This window comes from Myiozetetes cayanensis, unplaced genomic scaffold, assembly GCF_022539395.1.
Source record: "Myiozetetes cayanensis isolate MyiCay16 unplaced genomic scaffold, myiCay2020 scf5-8, whole genome shotgun sequence".
In the NCBI taxonomy this organism is placed as follows: domain Eukaryota; kingdom Metazoa; phylum Chordata; class Aves; order Passeriformes; family Tyrannidae; genus Myiozetetes; species Myiozetetes cayanensis.
The window spans coordinates 63,735,773-63,758,771 of record NW_026087742.1 but is presented as its reverse complement, the minus strand read 5'-3'; the positions used below and the strand labels follow the sequence as shown (position 1 = coordinate 63,758,771).

The 22,999-nt window shown below is 36.2% G+C and overlaps 1 protein-coding gene across 12 annotated transcripts in view; it reads right to left on the bottom strand.

Annotated features, from left to right (window-relative positions):
• POSTN (periostin) overlaps positions 1-21,384 on the bottom strand; it is a 31,614-nt gene extending 10,230 nt beyond the window's left edge. For 8 of the 12 annotated variants that reach the window (XM_050331626.1, XM_050331630.1, XM_050331632.1 and 5 more), the window contains exons 1-16: positions 21,231-21,376; positions 19,647-19,745; positions 15,567-15,631; positions 14,156-14,313; positions 13,390-13,554; positions 12,378-12,524; positions 11,755-11,896; positions 10,745-10,957; positions 10,450-10,584; positions 8,917-9,065; positions 8,324-8,460; positions 7,436-7,566; positions 4,871-5,001; positions 4,601-4,703; positions 4,147-4,214; positions 3,523-3,568 (exon numbers count right to left, since the gene is read on the bottom strand). In XM_050331626.1, coding sequence (XP_050187583.1) covers positions 3,523-3,568; positions 4,147-4,214; positions 4,601-4,703; positions 4,871-5,001; positions 7,436-7,566; positions 8,324-8,460; positions 8,917-9,065; positions 10,450-10,584; positions 10,745-10,957; positions 11,755-11,896; positions 12,378-12,524; positions 13,390-13,554; positions 14,156-14,313; positions 15,567-15,631; positions 19,647-19,745; positions 21,231-21,349 — 2,008 coding nt within the window. In that variant the 5' untranslated portion in view covers positions 21,350-21,376. Of the gene's footprint in view, positions 1-1,341; positions 1,390-3,522; positions 3,569-4,146; positions 4,215-4,600; positions 4,704-4,870; positions 5,002-7,435; positions 7,567-8,323; positions 8,461-8,916; positions 9,066-10,449; positions 10,585-10,744; positions 10,958-11,754; positions 11,897-12,377; positions 12,525-13,389; positions 13,555-14,155; positions 14,314-15,566; positions 15,632-19,646; positions 19,746-21,230 lie in introns of all 12 variants that reach the window. The other 4 variants (XM_050331624.1, XM_050331628.1, XM_050331629.1 and 1 more) reach the window with 2 other exon arrangements.
• Between the last annotated feature and the right edge of the window lie 1,615 nt (positions 21,385-22,999).

Here is a 22,999-nt window from a genome sequence, read left to right as displayed (position 1 = left end):
TAGAACTTCCTGGCAAAACTCAACAGGCGCTTTGCCAGTTTTTATCTACAGAACAGTTGAGGGTTTATGTGGTTCTGATGTGAGCTGCTGCTAACTACTATTACTACTAGTAAGCTCAGATGAGCCACAACTGGCTTTATTTGGTCTATCTATATCTGATTTATCACTGGACAGAGAGATCACTCCTTGGAGTGTGTCCCAAAGCAGAAACACTGTACTGACGATGAAAAGGAGTAGTCCTTCAATATTCACTAATTTCTAAAGTTATTTGTTTCTCTTAGGCGAAGAAAGCTTAGTTCTACATTTGACTATAAAAGTGCTCAGACATTTCATTTTTTTCTTTAAGTGACATATTTAGTTTCAGTTAACTTTCAACTTCTAAACATAATGTAAATCTACTAAAGTATATACTCTGGATTTAAGAGAGGAATAGGTACTTTCCTAGAGTGATTCACCCTCATCACAGGAAGATTTCAAAAATGCCTTGGAAGAATTATCATGTGAAATTAACCTATCCATTCTGGATCTGATTTAATGCTGGAGGCTAGGCAACAAAGATCAGCATATATGCTAGATGGTCTCTAATCCTAAATGGGATGAAGCAGACAAGTTGCTGAAAATGTAAGGACATGAAATCCTCCCAGAAACACAGATTAAGCAGTCTGGATAAAATTCTTTGCATGACATTTTTAACTGCCTTTCTCATTTAAGCTCAAACAAATTCCCTTTGAGCATTTTTATTTATTTGGGAAGCTGGATCTCATTAGCTTTAGTTAAGTTATAAATCACAAGTGATTTTAGCAGTCCCATCCCCACATTTTTTTCTTTTCAGTCCCACCACTAAGTGGTTAGGCTTTTGTCTTCAGAAATTAAAAAGAAAGTTTGGCTAAATATAATTTTCAGACATCTGACAGATATTGGTAGTTAGAACTGATTGAAAATCATAGAAAAATGAACCCATGTTTTTTGAAAGTATAAGAAACATGTCTACTTAATTTTTAAAAATAACTGCTTTAATGGAAAAAAAAAAAAAGAGTGTTGAAAAAACCTCACTAGTAATAAAGGAATTTTTTTCAAAAAAAATCATTTAAAAGTATTTTTAAATGCCTTTAGAAAAAGGAGAAAATCCATTTGGGAGAACAACTGTGGGTAATCTTTTTATACAAAATATTTCAGTCAGTTCTAATTGCAATATTTGTATCTTTGCTTTTCCAGCAAAGTCTTTAGCATCCTGGACTTGATATGTACATAATGCATCCCGTTAAAGAAATATATACAATATATATTCTGAATATGCATATGAACATATGCAGAAATATATATAACAAGGGCCTCATTTACCTTCCTTTGTGATGATAGGCTGGACGTTGCTTTCAATTATGTTAATTTCTGAAAATATAGAAAATGGAATATACAGTACATTCCATTCTTACAATTTCTTTATGGGAATGATCAGTTGGATTTGGTCTGCTCATAAGGATGTGGATAAAATCATAATTATTAATGGGTAGAAAAGTAACTCAAAAGGATCTCCATTGTAATTATGAAATAATGATGATGCATGCAAGTCACTTGCAGACAGAATCTACCGCTGTGCCATTTGCCTTTGTTTGTGCCTTATGAAACTCACCGGTCACAAGACCTATGCTAAATACATAATAATAATGGCTTGTACAATTACCTGCACAAAGATTTGCACAAATTGCTGACATATCTTAAATGTGAATATTACCCTCTTCTTTTAGGGAGCTGATCTGGTAAGCAGAGGAAACGCTCTGGTGTTCAGAATTATAGATAGAACATCATAGAGAATATGCATGTGGTGCCCTTAGGAGATCAAGTTGTCCCTCTACACCTAGGACAGACTCAAGCATTCATTGACTATCCCTTATAGTTATTTGACTCATATTCATTCACTGGTAGAGAAGTCCTCACTGGTAGAGGTCCCAGCCTTCCTATTCCCACACTCACCTAAATCAACAACTATAGCTTTCTTGATGTCCAGCATTGACCTCCCTTGCTTCATTTTAGAGGCATCGCTTCTTGTGCTGCTCTCACTGGCCATGGGAGGTAGAATATCTCAAGTTGGCAGAGACCAATAATGATCAACAAGTCCAACTCCCTTCTTCTCAAAGGACCACCTAAGACTAAACCATATGACTAAGCGTGTTGTCCAGAAGATCCTTGAACTCTATCAGGCTTGGTGCTGTGAACGCTTTCCTGGGAAGCTTGTTCCAGTGACCAACCAGCCTCTGGGTGAAGAACCTTTTCCTAATGTCCAGTCTGATTTTCCCTGATGCAGCTTGATTCCATTTCCTCATGTCCTGTCATTGGTCACCAGAGGGAGGAGACCAGCATGTCCCCCTCTGCTGCCCTTCTTGGGGAAGGTGCAGGCTGCCATGAGATCACTCACTGCTCAGCAATGAAGTCACCCTTCAGCCTTCTCTTATCCAAACTGAATAAGCCAAGTGACCTCATCCACTCTTTATAAGTCTTGACCTCAAGATCTTTCACCACCTTGGTCACCCTCCTCTGGACACTGGGCAGAGGAGGGATATCAAGAGTTTGATGCCTTTCTTATATTGTGCTGCCCAAAACTGTATCGGTGCAGAGCAGTGTGTAACAATCACCTCCCTCAAATGGCTGGAGATGCTGTGCCCGATGCCCCTGAGGACACAGTTGGCCGTCCTGGCTGCCAGGGCACTGCTGACTCACATTCAACTTGTCATGAAAGTAGATTATTCCCTTTTTTTTATTCCAGGAGTTTTTTTAACTTCAATATGTCCATTCTCAACTTGTAAAAGCCTAACGTGATGGTTTTAATTTCTACTGTGAAATGTTAGTAGAACCCCACAGAAATTTTATCAACTGTCTAGATTCACATTGCTTCACAAGCCAAAGTTTCAGCATAATCTTTGTCTTCTAAGAGTTTGTTTCAACAGGTACTACTTTCTATGAAGAAACTAAATGTAAACACTGAGAAAGGCTGCAAGAGAGCAAAAAGGAAACCTTTTTTATATTTACTCCCTAAAGAGAAAATAGTTAGAACAACTGTCTCCCATACAAGCATCACACTTGCACATCTGGGAAACAGGTGGAACCCATACACTCTGTCCCTCTGGAAGTATTTATGAAAAAGGAAGGATCTCAGTGCACAGTTTGGTCAATGTTGATTCTTGGAGAGAGAGGCAATGCAACTCTGCTGGGCATCAAACACTGAACCTTGGCTAAAAACTGAAAAACAATCTTTTCCGTATGTATCTTGCCTACCCCAAAGAGTCTGAACAGCTTACTTCAGGGTTATTTTCCAGTCACACATCTGGAAAGGGAAAAAATACATACGGTCGCACAACAGCCAGAAACATTCTGCTTTGAGTCTTTCTCTTCTTTTGCTTCATCAGCACATCTTACTTTCCCAGAAATCACTTTCTTTCGAAAAAGAGATGTACAATTCCAAATTGGAATTGGCAACGTCTAAAATGAATTCTCAAACCCATCTGGAAGTATTTAAAATGAACTTACTGTAAAACGTCAGTGGAATCTCTTTGAAGGTGCTGTCACGAACAAACTATAAAGACAGAAAAGTAATTGTAAAATTTAAGAGAAGTAGCACTTGCATTACAGTTTCCTAGTGAGTGGGAGTAGGATTCACTGCTTCATTGACCTAAAAGTTATGTGGTGCTATTTGTCTGGGTTCTCTCATTCATTGCTGAGGGACGATGTAGTCTTAAGAGCATAGCCGAGATAGATATGGATGCCTAATTTTCCTCACAGGTTATTGATGCTGGTGGCTTTAATGACATAAAAATTTGGCCACTCAATACGCTTTCTAAAGAGGAATTGCCTCAAGGATTTAGAAGTGATTTATTTTCCAAGAGTGATAAATTGTACCTGAACAAAGAGCAGATTTGGGTAAGTTCACACTGGAGTTATCTAAATGCAAATATTCTACTGCTATTTGGCATTGAAAAGCATCAGTTCTAACTATCGAGTGCAGTGTATGATTTGTGATTATATTTGGGTAATTGGGAGCTATTGAATTCATTGTCTGCTGAAGAAAGGACTAGAGAATCACTTATGAATTATAATGTAAACAGTTTCCCAGATCCTGCCATAAATACAAATGGATAATTACTGAAAGAGTACCTTAATCTGAATGTACTTAATCAGCTTCTTCAGGATTGTGAGCAGCTGATCATTTCCAACAGGCAGATCTGACAAAAGAAATAGGCATGTAAGAGGAAGTATACAACTGTGTGCATTTTACTTTCATTTACAGTGATCAGGAGATGTAATCACTCTCAAACACTCACACAAGAATGTACTTGTATATATATTGTATATACATTCTTTCATATCTGTGGAAAAGTCTATGGCTAGTCATGTCTTCCATATGTTTGACTTTCATAGAATTTGAACAAACTGCCATGGTTTCAAGTGGGAGGTTTTTCCACAAAATGAGCAGTGAGGTAAGTTTTCTCTTTCATATCCACATAAGAATTTTATCTTTAAGTTAATTAACTTTTTAAAGTAATTTCAGCTACATAAGATGTAAATAGATTTAAAGGATTGTGTATAAATTCCGTGAAATAATACTCACCTGCTGGATATAGGAGTTTGTCAATGACGTGAATGACACCATTTGTTGCCATGAGATCAGATTCTCTTGATTTCAGTTCATTAACCAGAAGAGTATCATTCACCTGATAAAGCATCAAAAGAGAACTCAAGTTACCAGGGACATTAAAAAACAACCCCAAACCCTACTATAACATTTGGAGTAGTACATCCCACTCTGTAATGTGGATAGACATGGAATGTCAAATTACTGTTACAAGACTGTAGCAGGGAGATTATTTCTATGCTTAACTGTTTTCAAGTAGAGTTTCCCTCCTTGGATGGTTTTAAGAATATTTGTCACACCAGGCTCAAAGCCACTTCCAATGAAAACTCCTTGTGTCAAGTGGTAAAGAAGAATATTCCTGAGAGCATTTTTGTCTCCTATATAAAAAAGAAAAAAAGGAAGGAATAAAAATTAAATGATAAGGAATAGTTCTTTCTGGAAATTCTAAGGATTCATACAGGCTTGAGCTGGAATTACACATAATATGAATGAAAATACCATGAACACATACAATTTGTACCTGTTTAAATGGTGATAAATGTAAACAACCCACCCATATGACAAAAAGGCACTCAGAACATAATCATAAAGGTCTTATGAGAAACCGTATGCAAAAGAACAGAAAAGCAGTCCATTGAGCAGTTAGAAGGGCTGGTTTTGTCTGTTCTTACAGAGAACAGATGCAGCTTGGAGAAGTTGAGAAAGGGGAAAACCACTCAATTTTAGGGATGATTTCCGTATTTCAAAATTTGACATTCTTGTTTGGGATGAAGAGAACAAAAAATCCAACATTTTCAAGACTGTCTTAAAATGCAAATGAATCCTGGATCCCAAGCTAATGTCCTGGTAGGGCTCCCTGGTGCTGTGGATCCATGAAGGTTGAAAGGCATAGGATGGGCTGTAAAAAACCCCATAATGTCCTCAGGAGACAGGGCACCAAGCAGAACAGCTTTAAAACACATCTTTTTACCATTACATGGAATATGGACCATTCTAAGTTTAATACTGGCATTACACACTGATATTGATTGCTATTAGGAGCTTCAGTCTTGATAAAAAAGGAATAAAAATCCTATCTGGTCTTTTTTTTTTTTTTTTCCTGGTGTCTCTTTCAGGGAATACCTTTTTTTTTCCCCCCGTGTTTTGCTCTAATTACTGATAGTATTGTAATTTACTTTCTTACTGAAATGAAATTAAATGATATTTTTATTCCTATTAAAATTATCTGAGATTTTGTGACTGGACCATTCATAGATAACATCAAGTTACATGCAAAGCCTAAATATGGCCACTCCAAAGATGTTCTCACACACTATCAGTCTGTGATAATCTGTTAAAATAATCTTTGTGTCCTTCTTACAGATTAACAAAGTATTTCTTTATATTCCTTAAAAAATTATATATTTTAAAGTTTAATTTTAATGGAGAAAGCAACATATTGTCTTAAAAGAACATCAAGACTTCTAGAAAGTAAATTGACAAAAAAATAGACATCCTGCTGCAAAAAAAAAATTATCAGGGCCAGGGAAAGTGAAATAAACTGAGTCACAATGATAGGAAAAGATGATACATAAAGCCCCTTGAAAAGTAGAATGGCAAATATAACTTTATTTTTAACTAAAATATTAATCCAAAATTACATTGGCCTTGACTACCACTTCAAGTTGTGAACTGAAGACGAAAAACAATGAAGCTCATAAACTCAAGCTTAGTTAATGAAGTAACTACATAGTATAATACAAACAGAACAACGGCATTTATCCAGTTGCTTTGGTTCACAGCCTCATGACACGCTTCATTTCCTTTTATAGCTACCTAATAAGAGTCATCTAGGCTCTCTGTTAATTTACTATTAGTCACTAGAGGCACACCACAATAGAAGGCAACTTAGACCACTACCATAACTTTAAATGGCTGAAGAGATAATTTAAATTCCCTGTGCTTCATTACTGAGTTAAAGGCTGCAAAAGCTGGGGTTGCTGTTTATCAATGCTCTGAACAATAGTCTTCCAAGTAATTAAGAATTCATGGGGTTTGACTCCATGTCTTTAAGCTTTCATCTGAGAAGTACAGGAATGGAAAATATGACTGACCTGGATGTGGCAACCGCTCCTCCTGCCTTGTGCACAGGCCACATTCACATTACTTTTAAATAAACTAAAATTATTTATAGTGCTGTGGCCACAGTCTACCCCTCCAGTCAGAAATTCTGCAGGAGATTTGAAGTATTCACTGTGCATTTCTTCCCTTATGGAAAGAAAGCATGACAATAAATAAACTAGTTTTAAATCTTGCAAAAAATCTGTAACATTCCAGAGTTTGGAAGCGTTAGATGGAAAAAATTTACATGCATTGGCATGTAGCAAAAGATGCTCAATATTTAACTTGGAGAGCAGAGGTGCTATTAGAGATCACTGGGTGGAAACAAAGGTGAGGAAAGATAGCAGAAGTCAATACTAAATATCTTTTAATGCAATGATTACAACTAGAAAAGAAATATGATAGAACAGAATTTGCAGGTTAAAAAAGCTATTAGCAAGGCTGAATGATGACAAGTTGAGGGTAATGAAGATTCTAACTTAGAAGGTAGTAAGACCACGGAGTAAGATAATAAGGAGTGAAGTTTAAATGTGGGTTAGATGCTTCTTTCCAAAAAGATATTTTCTCTACCCCCAAGAAGGAAATGCAATTAACTGCTCTATGCAAAAGGTAAACTGTTTCATCAGGTAGCCTCTGTGTAAGAAGTGCATAAGTTTCCTTTCCAATCGATTTGACCCTTGCTTATAATTCAAGTTTTCTTATGTTACTTACTTATCAATATATCCTTATCGTCATCAGTCAAACCTTTAAAGGCATCATTAGTTGGAACAAAGAGAGTCCATTCTCCAGGCCGTGACAGAACATCATCTAAATCTGCAGCTTTCACCAGGCTGAGGAAAATGCTGTTTGCAATAAAGAGACAAACCACAAATATATTTTGTTAAAATGTAGTAACTATAATTGAGTCCAGGCACCTAGTTCCCTCATTTTTTTCTGATAGTACATCAATCTTCAAACTCTTTAACTATTCACCAGAAAATAAGATAGTGGAGGAGGAAAATGAGAAAAAAAACCAGGATAATAAAAGAAGACAGTCTTAAGAATAGCAGAAAGTGGATGAAGGATTTGAAAAAAAGAAATATTGGGAGTCTGGATCACAGTAGGATTCATCAAGTAAAAACATCACAGATCAAAGTGATGAAAGGAGGATGTAAAGGTTAGTTGCTCTCTAGGAGTACTGAGATACTTGCAGGAAAGGAATAAAAAAACATACTAGAAGGTATGCTGCACCCATATGGAATAGTACCACCCAATAATTAAAACTCCAGGCTCCACAGCACATGTAGCTCTGGATATGTCATCCAATTCCTTTTGTCCTCTTACTCCTTTCATTCTGGCATCTTATTGACTTCCATGTGCCATTAGCAACCATTCTAACATAGAATATGGGAGCCTTTCCAACACATAGCTGGAGAACACTTTTTTTCAACCACACGCTTTTTTTATTTTGAGTAGGCAATAAGCCCTTCAATGCCCTCCTTGCCCTCTAAAATCCAACTACTCACAAACTCAGTATACAACTTTTTCTCAGACCAGCTGTGCTGCATATACAGGTACACTCTGCAGGAAATTCTTAGTGCTGTCAAAACTGAAACTCACCTAAATCGCTTATCATTTCTTAGCATTTCGTGCAATGTCTTTTCTGCTGGATTGATGATCTGTCTGAAGATGTGAATAAAACCATTTCTTCCTTCTTTGCTTCCTCTGACCATGCATGAATTTTCAATGCATACAGCCTTATTGAAGGAGAAAGAAGCATAGCTATTTCCACAATGTTAAAAATAACATTTGAGTATTTCCTACAGTAAAATTGCATGTTCTTACCAGGAAATTGGGTATTGCTTGAGAAAGTAAAAGTAGCAAAACCTAGAGTAAAATAACATGGTGCAAGTATTTTGGAACTTGAATTTTGTTTCCCTTGACAATGCTCTTAATTAGTTCTAAAACTAGCCTTAAACATTTGTAATCAGTGAAGTGCCAAATCCTGTTATGTTTTCCCAAAGAGTTTTCCATGCTAACAAAATTCCATTTATGAAATATCAGATTTTATTTTTTTCCTATCTTAAAAGTTTAAAGATTTTTGCTAGATAGTTGTAATGGTAAATGCTGGGGGTTTCATTCAGCTTTGTCTTTTATTGACTCTCCATTTTCATAGTTGGCATATGTATTGTTAGAAGGCCCCGTTCACTTACTGTGCGATAAACAAAGACTCTAAGTAGTTTTCCTCCAATTGTTTCCAGCTCTTGTCCGTTGTAGAGTTCATTGAGCCCAACTTTCACTTTTATAATGTGATTCTGCAGGATTGTTCTAAGAAGACGTTGATCCAGCTTTAAGGTGTCATCTACAAAGTCATTTAGGTATCAATATATAGCAACATATATAATGAATTTTCATTGAGATAAAGTTAAAAGACTATGGAAATACAGAATCTTTCTTTAAAATGCATGAGTTAAAGCTTGGACAGATCTGTGTACACAGAAAATGAATTAAGTAGTTCCTGCAAATGCCCATTCCTTAAATTGAGTCATGAACTTTTGACATAGCCCTGATTAATTATTATAACTAATATGGCTGATGATTTATGTGTGGATCTAATCCATCTTCTGAATTCCTGCTACAGTTCTTATTAGAATTATTCTTTTCTGCATGCGCACCTTAAAACCTATCCAGATTTGCTTCTGTGGTGGTGAGTTAACACTCAAATTCTTTGGGGAAAGCCGAGATGCCCATGTGGTCACCTCAGCAAATGTGCAAACACCTGTTTTATAGCATATTTATATTAGTTTCTCTCTGTTTTAATGTACTGGAGAATAGTAACTTTCTTGTATGTCCTATTTTTGGCTGGGATAGAGTTAATTTTCTTCTACTAGGTTCTGTCATGCTGTGTTCTGGATTTAGTATGAGAGTAATATTGGTAACACACTGATGTTTTTGGTTGTTGCTAAGTAGTGCTTATGCAAAATAAAAAGGATATCTCAGCGTTTCTTGCTCTGCCAGCAAACAGGTGCACAAGAAGCTGGAGGGAGCATATCCAGGACAGATGACCTTAACTAGCCAAAGGGATATTCCATACCATAGAAAGTCATGCCCAGTATAAACAGGGGGGAGCTGGTCAGGAGGGGTCAGTCACTGACTGGGCATCAGTGAGCAGGTGGGGAGCAATTGTATAGTGTGTAACTTGTTTCTCTTGGGTTTTAATTACATCTTTATTATTAAATTGTTTTTATCTCAATCTATGAGGTTTTTTACTTTTTTTTTTTTTTTAATTACTCTGATTCTCTTCCCCATCCCAGTGAAGGGTGAAGAGGGAATGATTGAGTGGCTGTGAGGTACTTAGTTGATGGCTGGAGTTAAACCACAACATTGTATAAATTTTTTGAGACCAAAAAATTTGTGAATCTAATGGAAGCAATGCAAAGATTAAGGGAACCGACAGTTCATTAATACCTTTCTGCTCCCACAGAACCTGTCTGTGCATATTCTGTGTCTTACTTTAGTGATACTATTTCCATTAGCAAATGATATGACTGAAACCAAGCTGTGCAGTCTGGTGGTTAGGCTTGCTTTGCCTTTCTGCATGGTATGTAATTTAAAAGGATGAAGTATCTCTATTTGGCTATGGCACTCCTTTTGTAAGACTTACAACAAGTGCTGGAAGTGATTTGGAAAACTGTCAGGGTAGCAGACATTCTTGTTTATTTTGACAATCTTTTAGTGCTACTAACCTGAGAAAGCACCATTCAGAGGTGCCAGGAGAGTGTATTGGCCTTCTGGTCTCAGAGAAGATGCCAGACCTAGCTGTGCCACCAGGTCAGTAAAAGTAGTCTGCTGGGCACCCCCAAGCTCAATGACTTGTTTGGCTGCAAATAAGGGAATAAGAAAAGGTATTTTAACACATAATTTCTTCCTATTCCTGATTTGTATTCTCCATGTTTATCCATAACTATTTATCTGAGAGAATCTAGGTAAGATTGCAGAAAGTATCTTCAGGGCAAGAAGTTTTTTATACACATCACTGACCAGAATCAGGAATTAGCACTTGATCAATGAGATGGATAACGCCGTTGCTTGTCACAATATCTTTGCGCTTCACCATTTTCACTCCATTCACAGTCAGGCTTTCACCATCACAACCAATTTCAACAGTATTTCCTTCCAAGGTTTCATAGACAGCTCCACCTGTGATAGCTTCAGAGCACTGGAGAGTATTTAACACGTGGAATTTCACAAGAGCTGCAAAGAAAAGAGCAGGAAGTTCATAAGTGTGTTTGGACACATATTCGTATACCTATAGTTCACATATAGGTATGGGATAAATTATTACATCTATACAATTTTTGGTAGTATACTAGCTTAGCTAGAATATTTGCACACTTTTTTTAAAGTTATTGATATTATACTATAGGCCTCTAAAAAACATTCATGGCCAGAAATATTTGGCAGTCCTTATGTTATGGAAACTCTACTGGTTATGCTGCAACCTGCATGTAGCAGAGTCGTGACTGCTGATGATATGTTCCAAAAGGACCTATGGGTACAGAGCTCCATAGGCTATGCAAAGGTATGAGAAAACCACACACTTAGAAAGCCTTGTGTTTATAGAGGCAGGAATGTCTCTCAGAACTGAACTACTAGGAACATCAATATGCCTATATTTTCCCTGTTCCCTTTAAACTATTCCCTTTAAACTGAAACTAAGTTTTCAGTGGCTTTGAATCCTTAGGGCTACCAGAAAAATCAGAGACAGAAGAAATAACTTCTCCTAGAAAGATGAAAGTAGAGGTGCCTAATTTCAGAGCCACTAAGATAATGTAGTTTCTATCTCTTATAGAATCATAGAATAGATTGGGTTGGAAAAGACCTCCAAGATCATCACGTCCAACCCCTGATCCAACTCCAGTTACTGTATCATGGCACTAAGGGCCACGTCCAATCTCTGTTTAGAAACCTCCAGGGATGGTGAATCCACCACCTCTCTGGGCAGGCCATTCCACTCATCTGTATTTCTCATTCACAAAAAGCTTACATACCTTCAGAAGCCACCTTGTCACCCATGATCCTTTCTAAAACTCCCCTTGGAAGTCTCTCAAAAGCTTCATTAGTAGGAGCAAACAGTGTATAATGACCAGGCCTTCCAAGAATATCCATGACATCTGATGTAATGGCAGCAGCCTAAAAAATAATTGTTTCTTTTTATTCTGATTATTTAAAATATTACCAAAATACATTATCTGTCTAGTTTCCCCTCATGCCCACAGGTACTTTAGTGATAGACCAGGATCAGTTTTATAGAAACATGAAAAACTGAATGGACAAAAAGGGTTTCTTTTTCAACCGAAGCACCAGACACTGTAACTTTATGCTCACGTTTCATTGCCTCAGTGTTTGAAGAGAAGAGGCCCTTTATGTACAGGGACACACTCCATTGTATTGATATGGTCTTCTTTGATCCATAAAAGAGAAGAAGCAGGCTCCTTATGTAAAATACACTTTGCCTTTTTATAAAGTTAGATTTGCAATATTAGCTGGAGTTCTTAATTCAATTTACTGAAGTAACCCCTCGTACTTAGAGGTGTGATAAAAAAATAGAAAATAAATGAGAAAAGTAAAAAAACAAAGCTAAAAAAAAAATCTTTTATTTTTGTCCACTTACTCTAAGAGATGAAAGATCATCCTCGACTTCAATGAAATCTTGAATGGTATTTCCAACAGCCGTCAGGACACGATCAATGACATGGACAACGCCATTGGTAGCAATCTGATTGCCATGGATGATCCTGGCACAGTTAACAGTAACAACCTATATTTGAAGAATCAAGTAGTAGAAGATTAAGTATTATTTTGTTCATAAACATGGACCTTGATTCTTCTAAACTGAAAATGTATATATTGTACATTGTGTATTCACTGTTAGTATTTCAGCTGGATGTTTTAAAAATTTAAAGTAAAATTTTGCAAGATTTGAAAGTCTGGCTAATCTTCTGGAAAGGCAGCAGCAGACTTATTCAGGTTATGTTGATTTCATATTCATTTTATTTTTCATTGCAATCATTCTGATTTTTTTTCCATATCTGGTTAATATGGTGATTGTATTGGTTTTTACTGATGTAATCTGCAGACCAACATAAATATTTTGATAAACATTTTGATGCATTTAAGGCAACAAAGACAAGTGACTTAACTGGGAGTTTTCTAGCATTTATAAAAATTATATTTTTTTCTACACAAGTAATGGATATGTGTTTTCTAAAATCTTAAATGTTCTTATCATGTATTCAAATTCAAATAAAATATCTGATTTAATATTATTTAGCAAACACATGAAGATTAATACTAGATTTTGCTGTCAAATTTACTATGATCATATATTTTGTCCACAAAAGGCCAAAATCTTTATCTTCATCTTTATGAAGAAAGTTTTTTCTTGTTTGAACTTTGATTTCTAAACAGCAAGCAGCACAAGTTTATTTACTCTTTCTTAGTGATTTGTCTAAACGGCAGTCAAAATTTCTTCAAGAGAAAATTTATTTATTTTTGCCAGTGGCAACTGACTTGCCGGATGTCAAACTTTCCATAACTTATTTTCTGAGCTATATAAGGAAATAAAGGAAATAAAGGCTATAACTGAATAAATATATTAGAGGAAAAAAAGAAAATAGACTTACCCCATTAGGATAATGGTTAATAAGCAATTTCTGGCCGTTATACATAGACACCAGAGTCAAGCCATTTTTAAGATCCTTTGTCAACATGCGCTTATTTAGCATGTGGTGGTGGAGAGCATTATACAGTTCAATATTTACATTGTCAACCAAATTCCTGTGAATTTCCTGAAGAAGAAAGGAATTTAATTAATTAGAAGCTTTGAAACATTTTTCCACTCGGAAAAGTTGTACATATTGTTTTGCCTTAATTTTCAACATTTTTAAGGAAACACAATTTTGAGGCCTATTAACTGGCTCTACTGAAATGATCCTTCAGTCTGGTTAGCTCACAAAAGGAAGACAAAAGGCTTCATCACAGACAAGTCATTAGAGGAGCTTTTATTCAATATTTATTTAATTAAAACCATTACTAAAAGAAGGACACCTGAATCACTGACAGTACACAACTAGACATCATGCAGCTGCTGGAATTCCTAAAGGTTTCCCCAAAACTATGCTAATAACACTAACAATATTATTATTTGTCATCCAAGTGCTTAAATAAGAGACAAATATGATGGCTTAGTACTCCTGAAACTAAACTCAGCCACTCTAGCTTCAGAAATGTATGTTAAACATGCAAATTATTTCATTATACTTTGCACATTATACTTCTATGTCTAAAATATCAATATTGTTTCTAATCTACTTTATCATATACTAGGTTCGGTTAAAACATTAGTTGAAGTAGAAACACACTTTAACTCATACACAAACCCACACTTACTGAATTTAATTGCTCCCAGGCTTCATTGCTTGGTGCAAAGAAAGTGAATGATCCTCGTCCCTCAATCTCTTCTCTCAGCTTTGATATGTCAGAGTACTGCTGTGTGGAGGTAGCTCCCACAATACCAAGTGTACCATATACATGATCAATAGGAGCAACTAAAATAAACATGAAATAAGAATGCCGTAAACTCTTCAGTCACCCGGGTTCTCATGATCAAACTTATTTTGTTTCTTTTGGTTGGACAATTGTTCTAAAACCTTTTAAATCAATATTAAACAATGTTCTTGGATTTAAAATTCCATTGTCAACATACTCAAAAATCATCTAAACACATCTGCTTGTTATTTTTTTTTTTGTGTTGCTTAATGAAAAAGTATATCAAATAATACTGAATATTGTAAGGTTTTCTTTAGAAGAGCTCTTGTGCTTTTTACTAGCCCAACAAGAAATGGGAGGCTATCCATTGAATATAGGAGTAAATTCCATCACAAAACTTTCAATGGAGGTGGTCTCCTTTGGTCATGATGGACAAAAATTCATCTTGAGAAGCCTTTTGCTCTTCTTCTTCTTCTGGTTTGTGATCATATTGATTCATCCAGAGATTAATAATGGCCATAGTCTCACAGTTAAAACACTGCTACATGAGAACAGTATTCACCTCTCCTTATTTTAGGCATCTAGAAGTGAGACATTTGCGTGCAATCTAGTTGTTCTTGGCTCTCTCTATGGTTATGGAGAGGAGTAGGCAATTCTAGAGTGTGACTGACTTCATCCTAATGTAAGAATCTGAAGGGAGATTAATTCATCTAAACAAACTTTACTCCACACTACTGAATGTAAAAGGATTACTTCAGATATAGGGATCAAAGCTATGAAATATATTCCTTCTCACATTACTCTCTCCAGCTGAAATTAATTTTATTTATGTAAAACAGAAAAGTATAAATAGGAGAAATCAAGAATTCCTGTCTTCATTTTCACTCCTTCTTAGTTAAAGACTTTTCAATTAAATTAGATTGAAGTCTTTTCAGGAAAAGGAATAATTTAGATATGCCACATCTGGTTTTCTGACCTCACTGGTAAGCCTTAGGGTATTCTGGGATTTGATGGCAATAGGAATAAAAGTTCTTTGGCTTTGGGAACTGAAGACACTAGCATTCCTCACCAATCCAGCATCTGGAAGGAGCTGCATCCAGCATCTGGAAGAGAAAATCAACCTAAACTCCATGATCAAGTTCAGTGTTTGCTGATATTTAACTGTGTTGACCATATACAAATGAGGCTGTCTGTTCTCAGGCAATAATTCTGAAAAAGAGCCAATAATTTCTCAAGATGACCACCTTTGAAAATCTCTGGTGTTGTACTGCTTCCCATATACTGATTTATCCATATGAATGAAAGCTTGTACCTGCAGGACATCCTCTTGTACCATCCATCTTCATATAGCCAGGACAGCACTCATATAGGACAGTTCTATGTGATAAAGACAAAAGCTAAGTTAAATATTATACAGGAGAAGCACATACTAATTTTAGCTAAGTCTAATTTTTTTCTTTTATTATTAATTTTTCATTACAAAGTACATGCTCTCCAGATATTCATCCTTTTTTAATCATTCAGCCTTTTCTGTATTGACAACAAATTGATCGTATTTTACTAAATTTAAAACTTTTGAATTTACAGAATGACTGCCATCATTAAAGTACTAGGAAGGAACATGTGAGGGCATGTAGAACTCATGCAGAGTTACTAAAAGATGATGTGACTAGAACAGCAGTTGAAGAAAATTAATTTATCTATTCTAGGTTGAAAAGATTAGATGACACTGAAGAAAGAGAGCAAAAAGTGAGAACATTAAAAGAAACTCAGAACAGAAGGACTCTAAAGGAAAAGGAAATATTTAAAGGAACAGAATAGAAATTAAAGTGACAACTACATGAGGTCACCCCATACTGGGTTATAGGAACTAAATAGGTATTTATTTAGGAGAAGGCCTTGTGGGTTGTATGGCAATAAAAAGTGGGATAAGAGAGCCTCAGTTTTTTAAGGAAGAATTTGAAGCACCTCAGGAATGAGAGAGCTAATTAAGAACAGACATGAAACAGGTTACGTAGAAGGAAGTCACTAAAGACTAGATGGATGGACACAAGGAAAAGTTTACTGGTAAATGTAGTGAGGATGAAAACCAGACTACAAGCAATAAAACCCAGAGTTAAAAAAGCATGTCATCACAGCATACAAAGAATTTAGCAATCCCGGGAGGTCAGGAACTGTTATATAATGATGTCAATAAAACATTCTCATTATCAAATACATGTAAGCTACACACAATAGCAAACCAGGGCTAAATGATAACTGCATACTGTCATGTTCATTTTAACATCGTGTGTCTTATGACATATGTCTTCTTAATTATTATGACAGAAATAAAATTCTACCAAGACCTACTTGAAAAGTTCTCCTCTCATAAGAAAGGGTAAATTCACTGAAAACACAGAGGTGAATTTGGCTCTTCAGGAGAGGGATGGCCAAAAAATTATACAAACTTACTAAGGTCTAAACCATAAACTTTAATGCATTAGACTTCAGATATTACTTTTGAAATTATAGTACATTATACACTACATGGTTACACTATAACTACAAGGAAAAATTGACATCACGGTTTTACATAATAGATTTACTTTTATAGATGTGGCTGATGTTGGCAGTTCAAAAGTTCTGAACACTAATTCCTTGAAGGTTTTTACTAAGTTTTTACCACTGCAATCCATGTGTTAATTTGCAGAATCTTTGGTGGCATCTGAGTACAATTCTTTAATTTTGCATAAACTAAAGCTAACTAACCACAACCACATTAAAATGAACAACTTATTCAAATGAAAAGTTGGACTCAATACTTTCAACATCCAAACTACTTGAAGAGATTAACAATTAAAAGTAGACTGGAAGAGTAATAACATTACAAAGCATGATTATAAAAGTGAGGATTATAATCCTCACAAATAATTGAAAGCAATCTGATAGAGGTGGTGAACATTAAAAATGTGGTTTTTTAAACACAATCTTTCATTCCTCTGTGATATGAAAATATTTTTTCTCCATTCCCTCATATGCGTTCACATACATGACATATTCACCCTTCTACCATGTGCATATTTTCAACTGAAAAGCCATATATTGAAAGTATTTGTATTTTTTTTTTAGTACATCCCTTTCCTTAAAGCAATTCAGTGAATGGGTATTTTATGGGAATGCAAGAATAGCATACAATTTAGGCTAAAGATTTTCAAATAATAAATGTTATACTCTTACTCCTCCTTGCATTCTTGCCAGAAGTTAATAATACAAGAAAGAATAATCTGATTGAAGAAAACTGTGTATCAGAATAGGAACCAAACTGTTCTCCCAACTGTGTGAACTGCTTTGTCATGAGAAAATATTTTTTCCTTCCTTGTAACAGAAAATCTCTCCCCCTCAGCCCATGGGAAGCTATGAAAGATCATGGTCCTAATTACCTCTTGGAAAAAGGAATGAGGAAACTGAGTTATAACTACAGAGTAAGACATGGAAAGTTTAGTCTTCATACCACATCCAACAGTGATACAATTAATGAAAGACAGGAAGTTGGCTGAATAACGCAGTTAAGAAGAAAATGCTTTTTCAGCCACCCATCATAAGATCAGTGCCTTTTTTTTTTTACCACATATATTGTTATGTAAAGTCCAGGCTTCTTTTTAGTCATCAAGGGTTACTGTAAGTTCCTACTGAGAGTATTCATGTTCCCTTACAGTTTTCTGTATTTAAGTTTTTTAGCTGTTTTCAAAACATGAGAAAGATGCGATGGGATAAAAGGGGTTTGTACGGAGTGTATCACAATAAGATATTACAACAGGATAAAACTCAGTGCAAGATGTGGTTCCTCAGTACCACTTGTATGTAAACATAGTAGACAGGGGAAGCACCACCTCACTCAAGACCAGAAGTTATCTCATCTGTATCCCTACTAGTTCAATATATAATGGTGGCCAAAGAAAGAAAGCAATTACTCAGATAAGAGGCAATGCTGCATTCTTGAGGTTTTGGAGGGGTTGGTTTGTTTATCTATTTTGGGATTATTTTCTTTGGTTGTTATTGTTTGGAGCTTTTTTATCACAAAGTTATCCTGACCTTATCCAAAGGACTATATTCCAATGGAAAAGGACAGAGCAACACTACCTTAAGTCCTTGTTATTCTTGGCTAATGGAGACAGTTTTCAGTTTATTCAAATCAGCTCTATGACTCATCTGTTTCTACTCCTTGCTGGCATGGAGATAAAATACTACGGAGAAACAGTGGAAAGACTCTTGGTCCAGACAACTTTGATTTTAGCAAATCTGTAAGTTACGTGCTGATTGTAAACTTAGAGCAGTAGAAGAAGAATGTACATAATAAAAGCACTGAACATTATATAGCTCATATATATATACAAGTCTGGGAGGACTAGTTAACATGGAGATATTACCATGAGAAGATGTGTTGTTCTTTGGATTAGCATTCTTATTACACTAACCTTTTCAGTTACATCTGTATTTCTGTTTTTAGTATGCAGAATATAAAACTCTCATTAACAGCTAAGACTAAGTTATAGCAGATGCTCTATTATAGCCAGAAAACCCCCTCAAACAGCCCTCAGGAGTTCTATGACTTAACTTACTCTCACACACATTCTTTTCCTCCTCTGTCCCTGCTCTGTGAGTGCTTGTACAATGGTAGGACTGTTAAAATAGGAGGGAGAAGGCAGGTGATAGTTTTATGTAGACTTTCATAACCAAATCCACCCAGCCCCACTGCTCAATGTTTTCCTCTGGTTGGCTGTGCCAGACTTTTTTCTTAGGGCCTTGCACAGGCACTTCAAAATGTTTTACAGCTTACACTCCTCTGAATTCTAGTCAGAATTCTAGTTAGAATAAAGTCTTCACCTGACTTCAGTTCAATGAATCTAAACTGCCTATTGCTTCAAACTACTTTTCCTAACACATGAAGCTTAACACATTTTGCTTCTGGAGCTTGGTAAAGTAATGAATTCTCTCTCAGATTTATTCTGAGAGCAGACTTTTCTCTCATGGGAAGACGTGGCATCTATCTAGGAATAAAACCACAGGAGTAAGTTGTTTCCAAAACTGCCTTTGAGAATATCCAAGTTTCAGTCTGAACCACTTTGAGGAAATACCCTTCTTCCCAATGTGTCTGCAGTAGAATAAAATTTAGTGCTAAAGTTTCAGTGGTATGACAGACTTTATTGAAAAGTTGAAGTATTTTTGATGCTTTGCAGCATGTCCAGTGAAGGAAAAGGGAAGTCAGCATTTCAATGCCACCTGGAGGAGAACTAAAAATTCTAATATAAATTACGAACAGTTAGTTTTGTCTGTGAGAAAAAGAGTTTTCTAATCGTATGTTGTATTATCTGAATAAATGGGGAACAGTTTGGAAGCAGAGGATACTTACGCTTTCTTTCCACAGATGGCTTGCTGGTACCAGTTTCTGCAAGTACTGAAGTATTTCTTTTTTGTTCCCATAACTTGCTGAAGAGCGCAAACATTTGGGCTATGGGTGGAGTGAGAAACATTTTAAAAAGAAGTTTCTGTGCATTTCTGTAAAAGTTCTATATGAAATATTGGCAAATACTGTTTCTGTTGAACTGGTTTCAGTTACCAGGGCAGGTGTGTTTTCAAGCAATCACAGTGCAAACTCTGGGGACTGCCCAGCTGGGTTCCTCGGCAAGCCCACCCTCCCTGCAGCGACAGAAGCTTCCCCTTCGTTCTGGTTTGACCCTGTGTCTCTGGTGGGCAGTGATCACCTGCTGTGCCTAGTCAAGTCTCAATATGCCTTCCATTTCTCCCTTCCCCTTGCAAAGTGAATTACCAGCCACCAGGGACTAAGTGGTGAATGCCATCAGGCTCTTTTCATTAAGGTTTTTGTCTTGTACACATCTGTGCAGCTGACGGTTGTGAGGAGATGGGGAAGAAAAGTGCCTTGTTCTTTATGTAGAAGGAAGCCCTGTCTTCTGTAAATCAATCAGCTATTTTGATTACCAACCCTTTGGACTACCGCAGGCACTTAAATAAACATTCTGGGAATTACTGGGGACCAAAGGCTAAGTTGGCATGTAAATAAAAGAAGTCACAGGCTTCAGATGAGACATACATGTTCCTTAGCATGGTAGTGTACAGAACAGGAATTTCTTATGGTCAAATTTCATGGTGCAAGGGCATTTTGTCCCTCACTTTTATACTTCTGCAATTAAAAATTTCATCAGTTCAAAAGTTAGAACATGTATTTTGCATCACTGGGAAGCCAGTGAACTTTTGTATTTGAAAAGCTCATTGTGTGTGTATGTAGCAGGCAGTAGGAATTCAGCAAAAAAAGATAGGATCGTAAACAATTCTCATTCAAAGAATGATTTTTTTCTTAAGAAGACTACAGGAAAATATCTTTAGACACATGTGTCTCCCTGACACCAGCTGTTCAAATTATTTCTGTGTCTCCAAACAGCCTGGCTTGTAAGCATTGTCTTTTGGAAACCCTGCTGAGCAGCTTGCCGCACTGGTCTAGTGGGAACAGAAGCTTTACAAAGGGTTCCCAGTATATGTTCCCATGTTAGAAAGCATTTGAATAGAGCTCATGATTTTCATTAGGATGGAATAAAGACAGAAAATACTGTGGGATAGGTGTCAACTCTATTCAAAAGTTTGCAAACATATATTAAACATATCTGCCATGCCATCACATTAATTATGAACTGTAATTAATTTCAGTGATTCTCATTCTCATCTATTTTATCCATTGAGAAATGCTGATTTGAGATTTCTCCCCTTTTTGTGAATTTTAACAGTATTCTGTCTACTTTTGAAACTCCCTGGAAAACTTTTTATTTAGGAACAATTCATGTAAAATTAACTTAAAAAAATTCTACTTGAATGACAGTAAGAAGTCACAGTGAAAAATCACATTTAATATAATGCGAGAAGAAAGGGGAGAATAAAGATTAACAAGCTTCCTTTACATTAGAAACAAAAGCCAGTTACTTACCCCTGGTCGCGTGCCCTTATTCGACTATGGGTTAAAATCTTGTCATAGTGAGCAAAAGCAGCTGCTTGTTCAAAAGCAGACAACAAAAAAGCAGAAAAGGTGAATAAGAGAAAGAGCATCTTTAGTCCTCTGTTGCCTCTGGCAAGTCTAGAAGAGAGAACTGGCAAAGGGTTTGGAGAGCTGACAATTTATATGCATGTTAGAAGGTGGTGGGAGGGGACCACGGGATCAACCTGAAACTTCGTTACCACCCTCCTTAGAACAGCAGCATTTGCTGCCAGCTGCAGTCACCTAAATTAGTACTATACATTAACCATATAAGCCCTTTCTTTTATTCCCTGAGTGACTAATTTCTTCATTGTTACACAGAGCTTATAATTTTTTCTGCTGACATAACAACAGAGAAATTTTGAGAAGTTTATACTCTGGCTTACGTTTTAGTATTTATAGCACTGAGGCATCCCGAGGTCACGATCATTGTGAGTGGTTTTATTCAAACCCAGAGGAAGATGTTGTCTGTTCCCACAAGAACAGCATTGCTTTCCTTTGTTTTCCATGTCGTCACTGTTATCAGCTATGAGATGTTTAGCTAAAGTTGATGAAAGTTCCGAATATTCTTGTCAATTATCTGAAATAGCATTTTTGTCTTGAGAAAAAAACACATTCTGATTATGAAGTAGTTTGAATATTCATTTTAATTCTAATGATAACAATGGCTATTACATAATGCTTTTATCCAGAGCTTTATGTAATATATGATTACATATCATATGAAAATCACTATCTGAAAATTTGAACATACACCTTTTTACACTTGTTAGTCTATCCTTCAAAGCCTCTTGTGAAGTAAATGGAAAATGTAATTCTGATCTGTAACTGAGGAAACTGAGGCCGAAGTGGTAGGCTCAGGCCTCCTATGAAGTGACAGTCTCAAGACCCCTGGGGCAGTTAATGTTTAGACTGCAATCCAGGAGTTTGCAATTTTCATGTCAAGGAAATAATTCTGCCATTTATATAGAAGTGTTTGCATATGAATACAATTACAAGGGAAAATCTATAGGTCATTTCAGATCTTTATGAAAATCAAGTGAGTTCTCATGGCAGTGCTTCACTTGAGTTACTTCCTTCCACTAGAGCGAGCAGTGAGGTGAATAACCAAAAATGGATGCAGCATTGGACTGACACACCTGGGAACAGCCTATCACTATAGAACAGAGACAAATGAGGCAAAGAGCAGCAGATGGAGCCAGTGGCAATTTCCTATATGTAATCATAGGTAAAGGTTATAACTAGGTATTGGTATCTAGATAATTTTTGATTAAGGTCTTGTCTTAGGTGACCATAGGACTTCATGGTTTCTAAGACTAAAAGCAGAGATGTTTGGTACTGGTAGGTGGGCTTCTATTCTACCGTGACCTCCACATATCTTACCTGCGAAAAACTCAAGATAGCTCATCTCATCTCTGCTGGAAGCACCAACATCTCTAGACTCTCACTGTGTGAACTCCATGCCTGTAATCTCACAGTGGGATCAGCTGATGGAGGTGTCAGGTCAATTCTGTGATAGAACATCAACAGTATTAGGAGAATGTCAGCGCTGTGCTCCTGTTCCTCTCAAAAGTTTTTATCTATTTCTGGTATTTGCCACAAGAAATAAAATGAGAAATATCACCTCTTAAGTGTCTAGATATGACATTTTCAGCTGCTAATTGGCCTCAGTTGACTGCTCTTTGCAGTTCTCAATCTAAAGATGAAAAAAAATTAGAGGA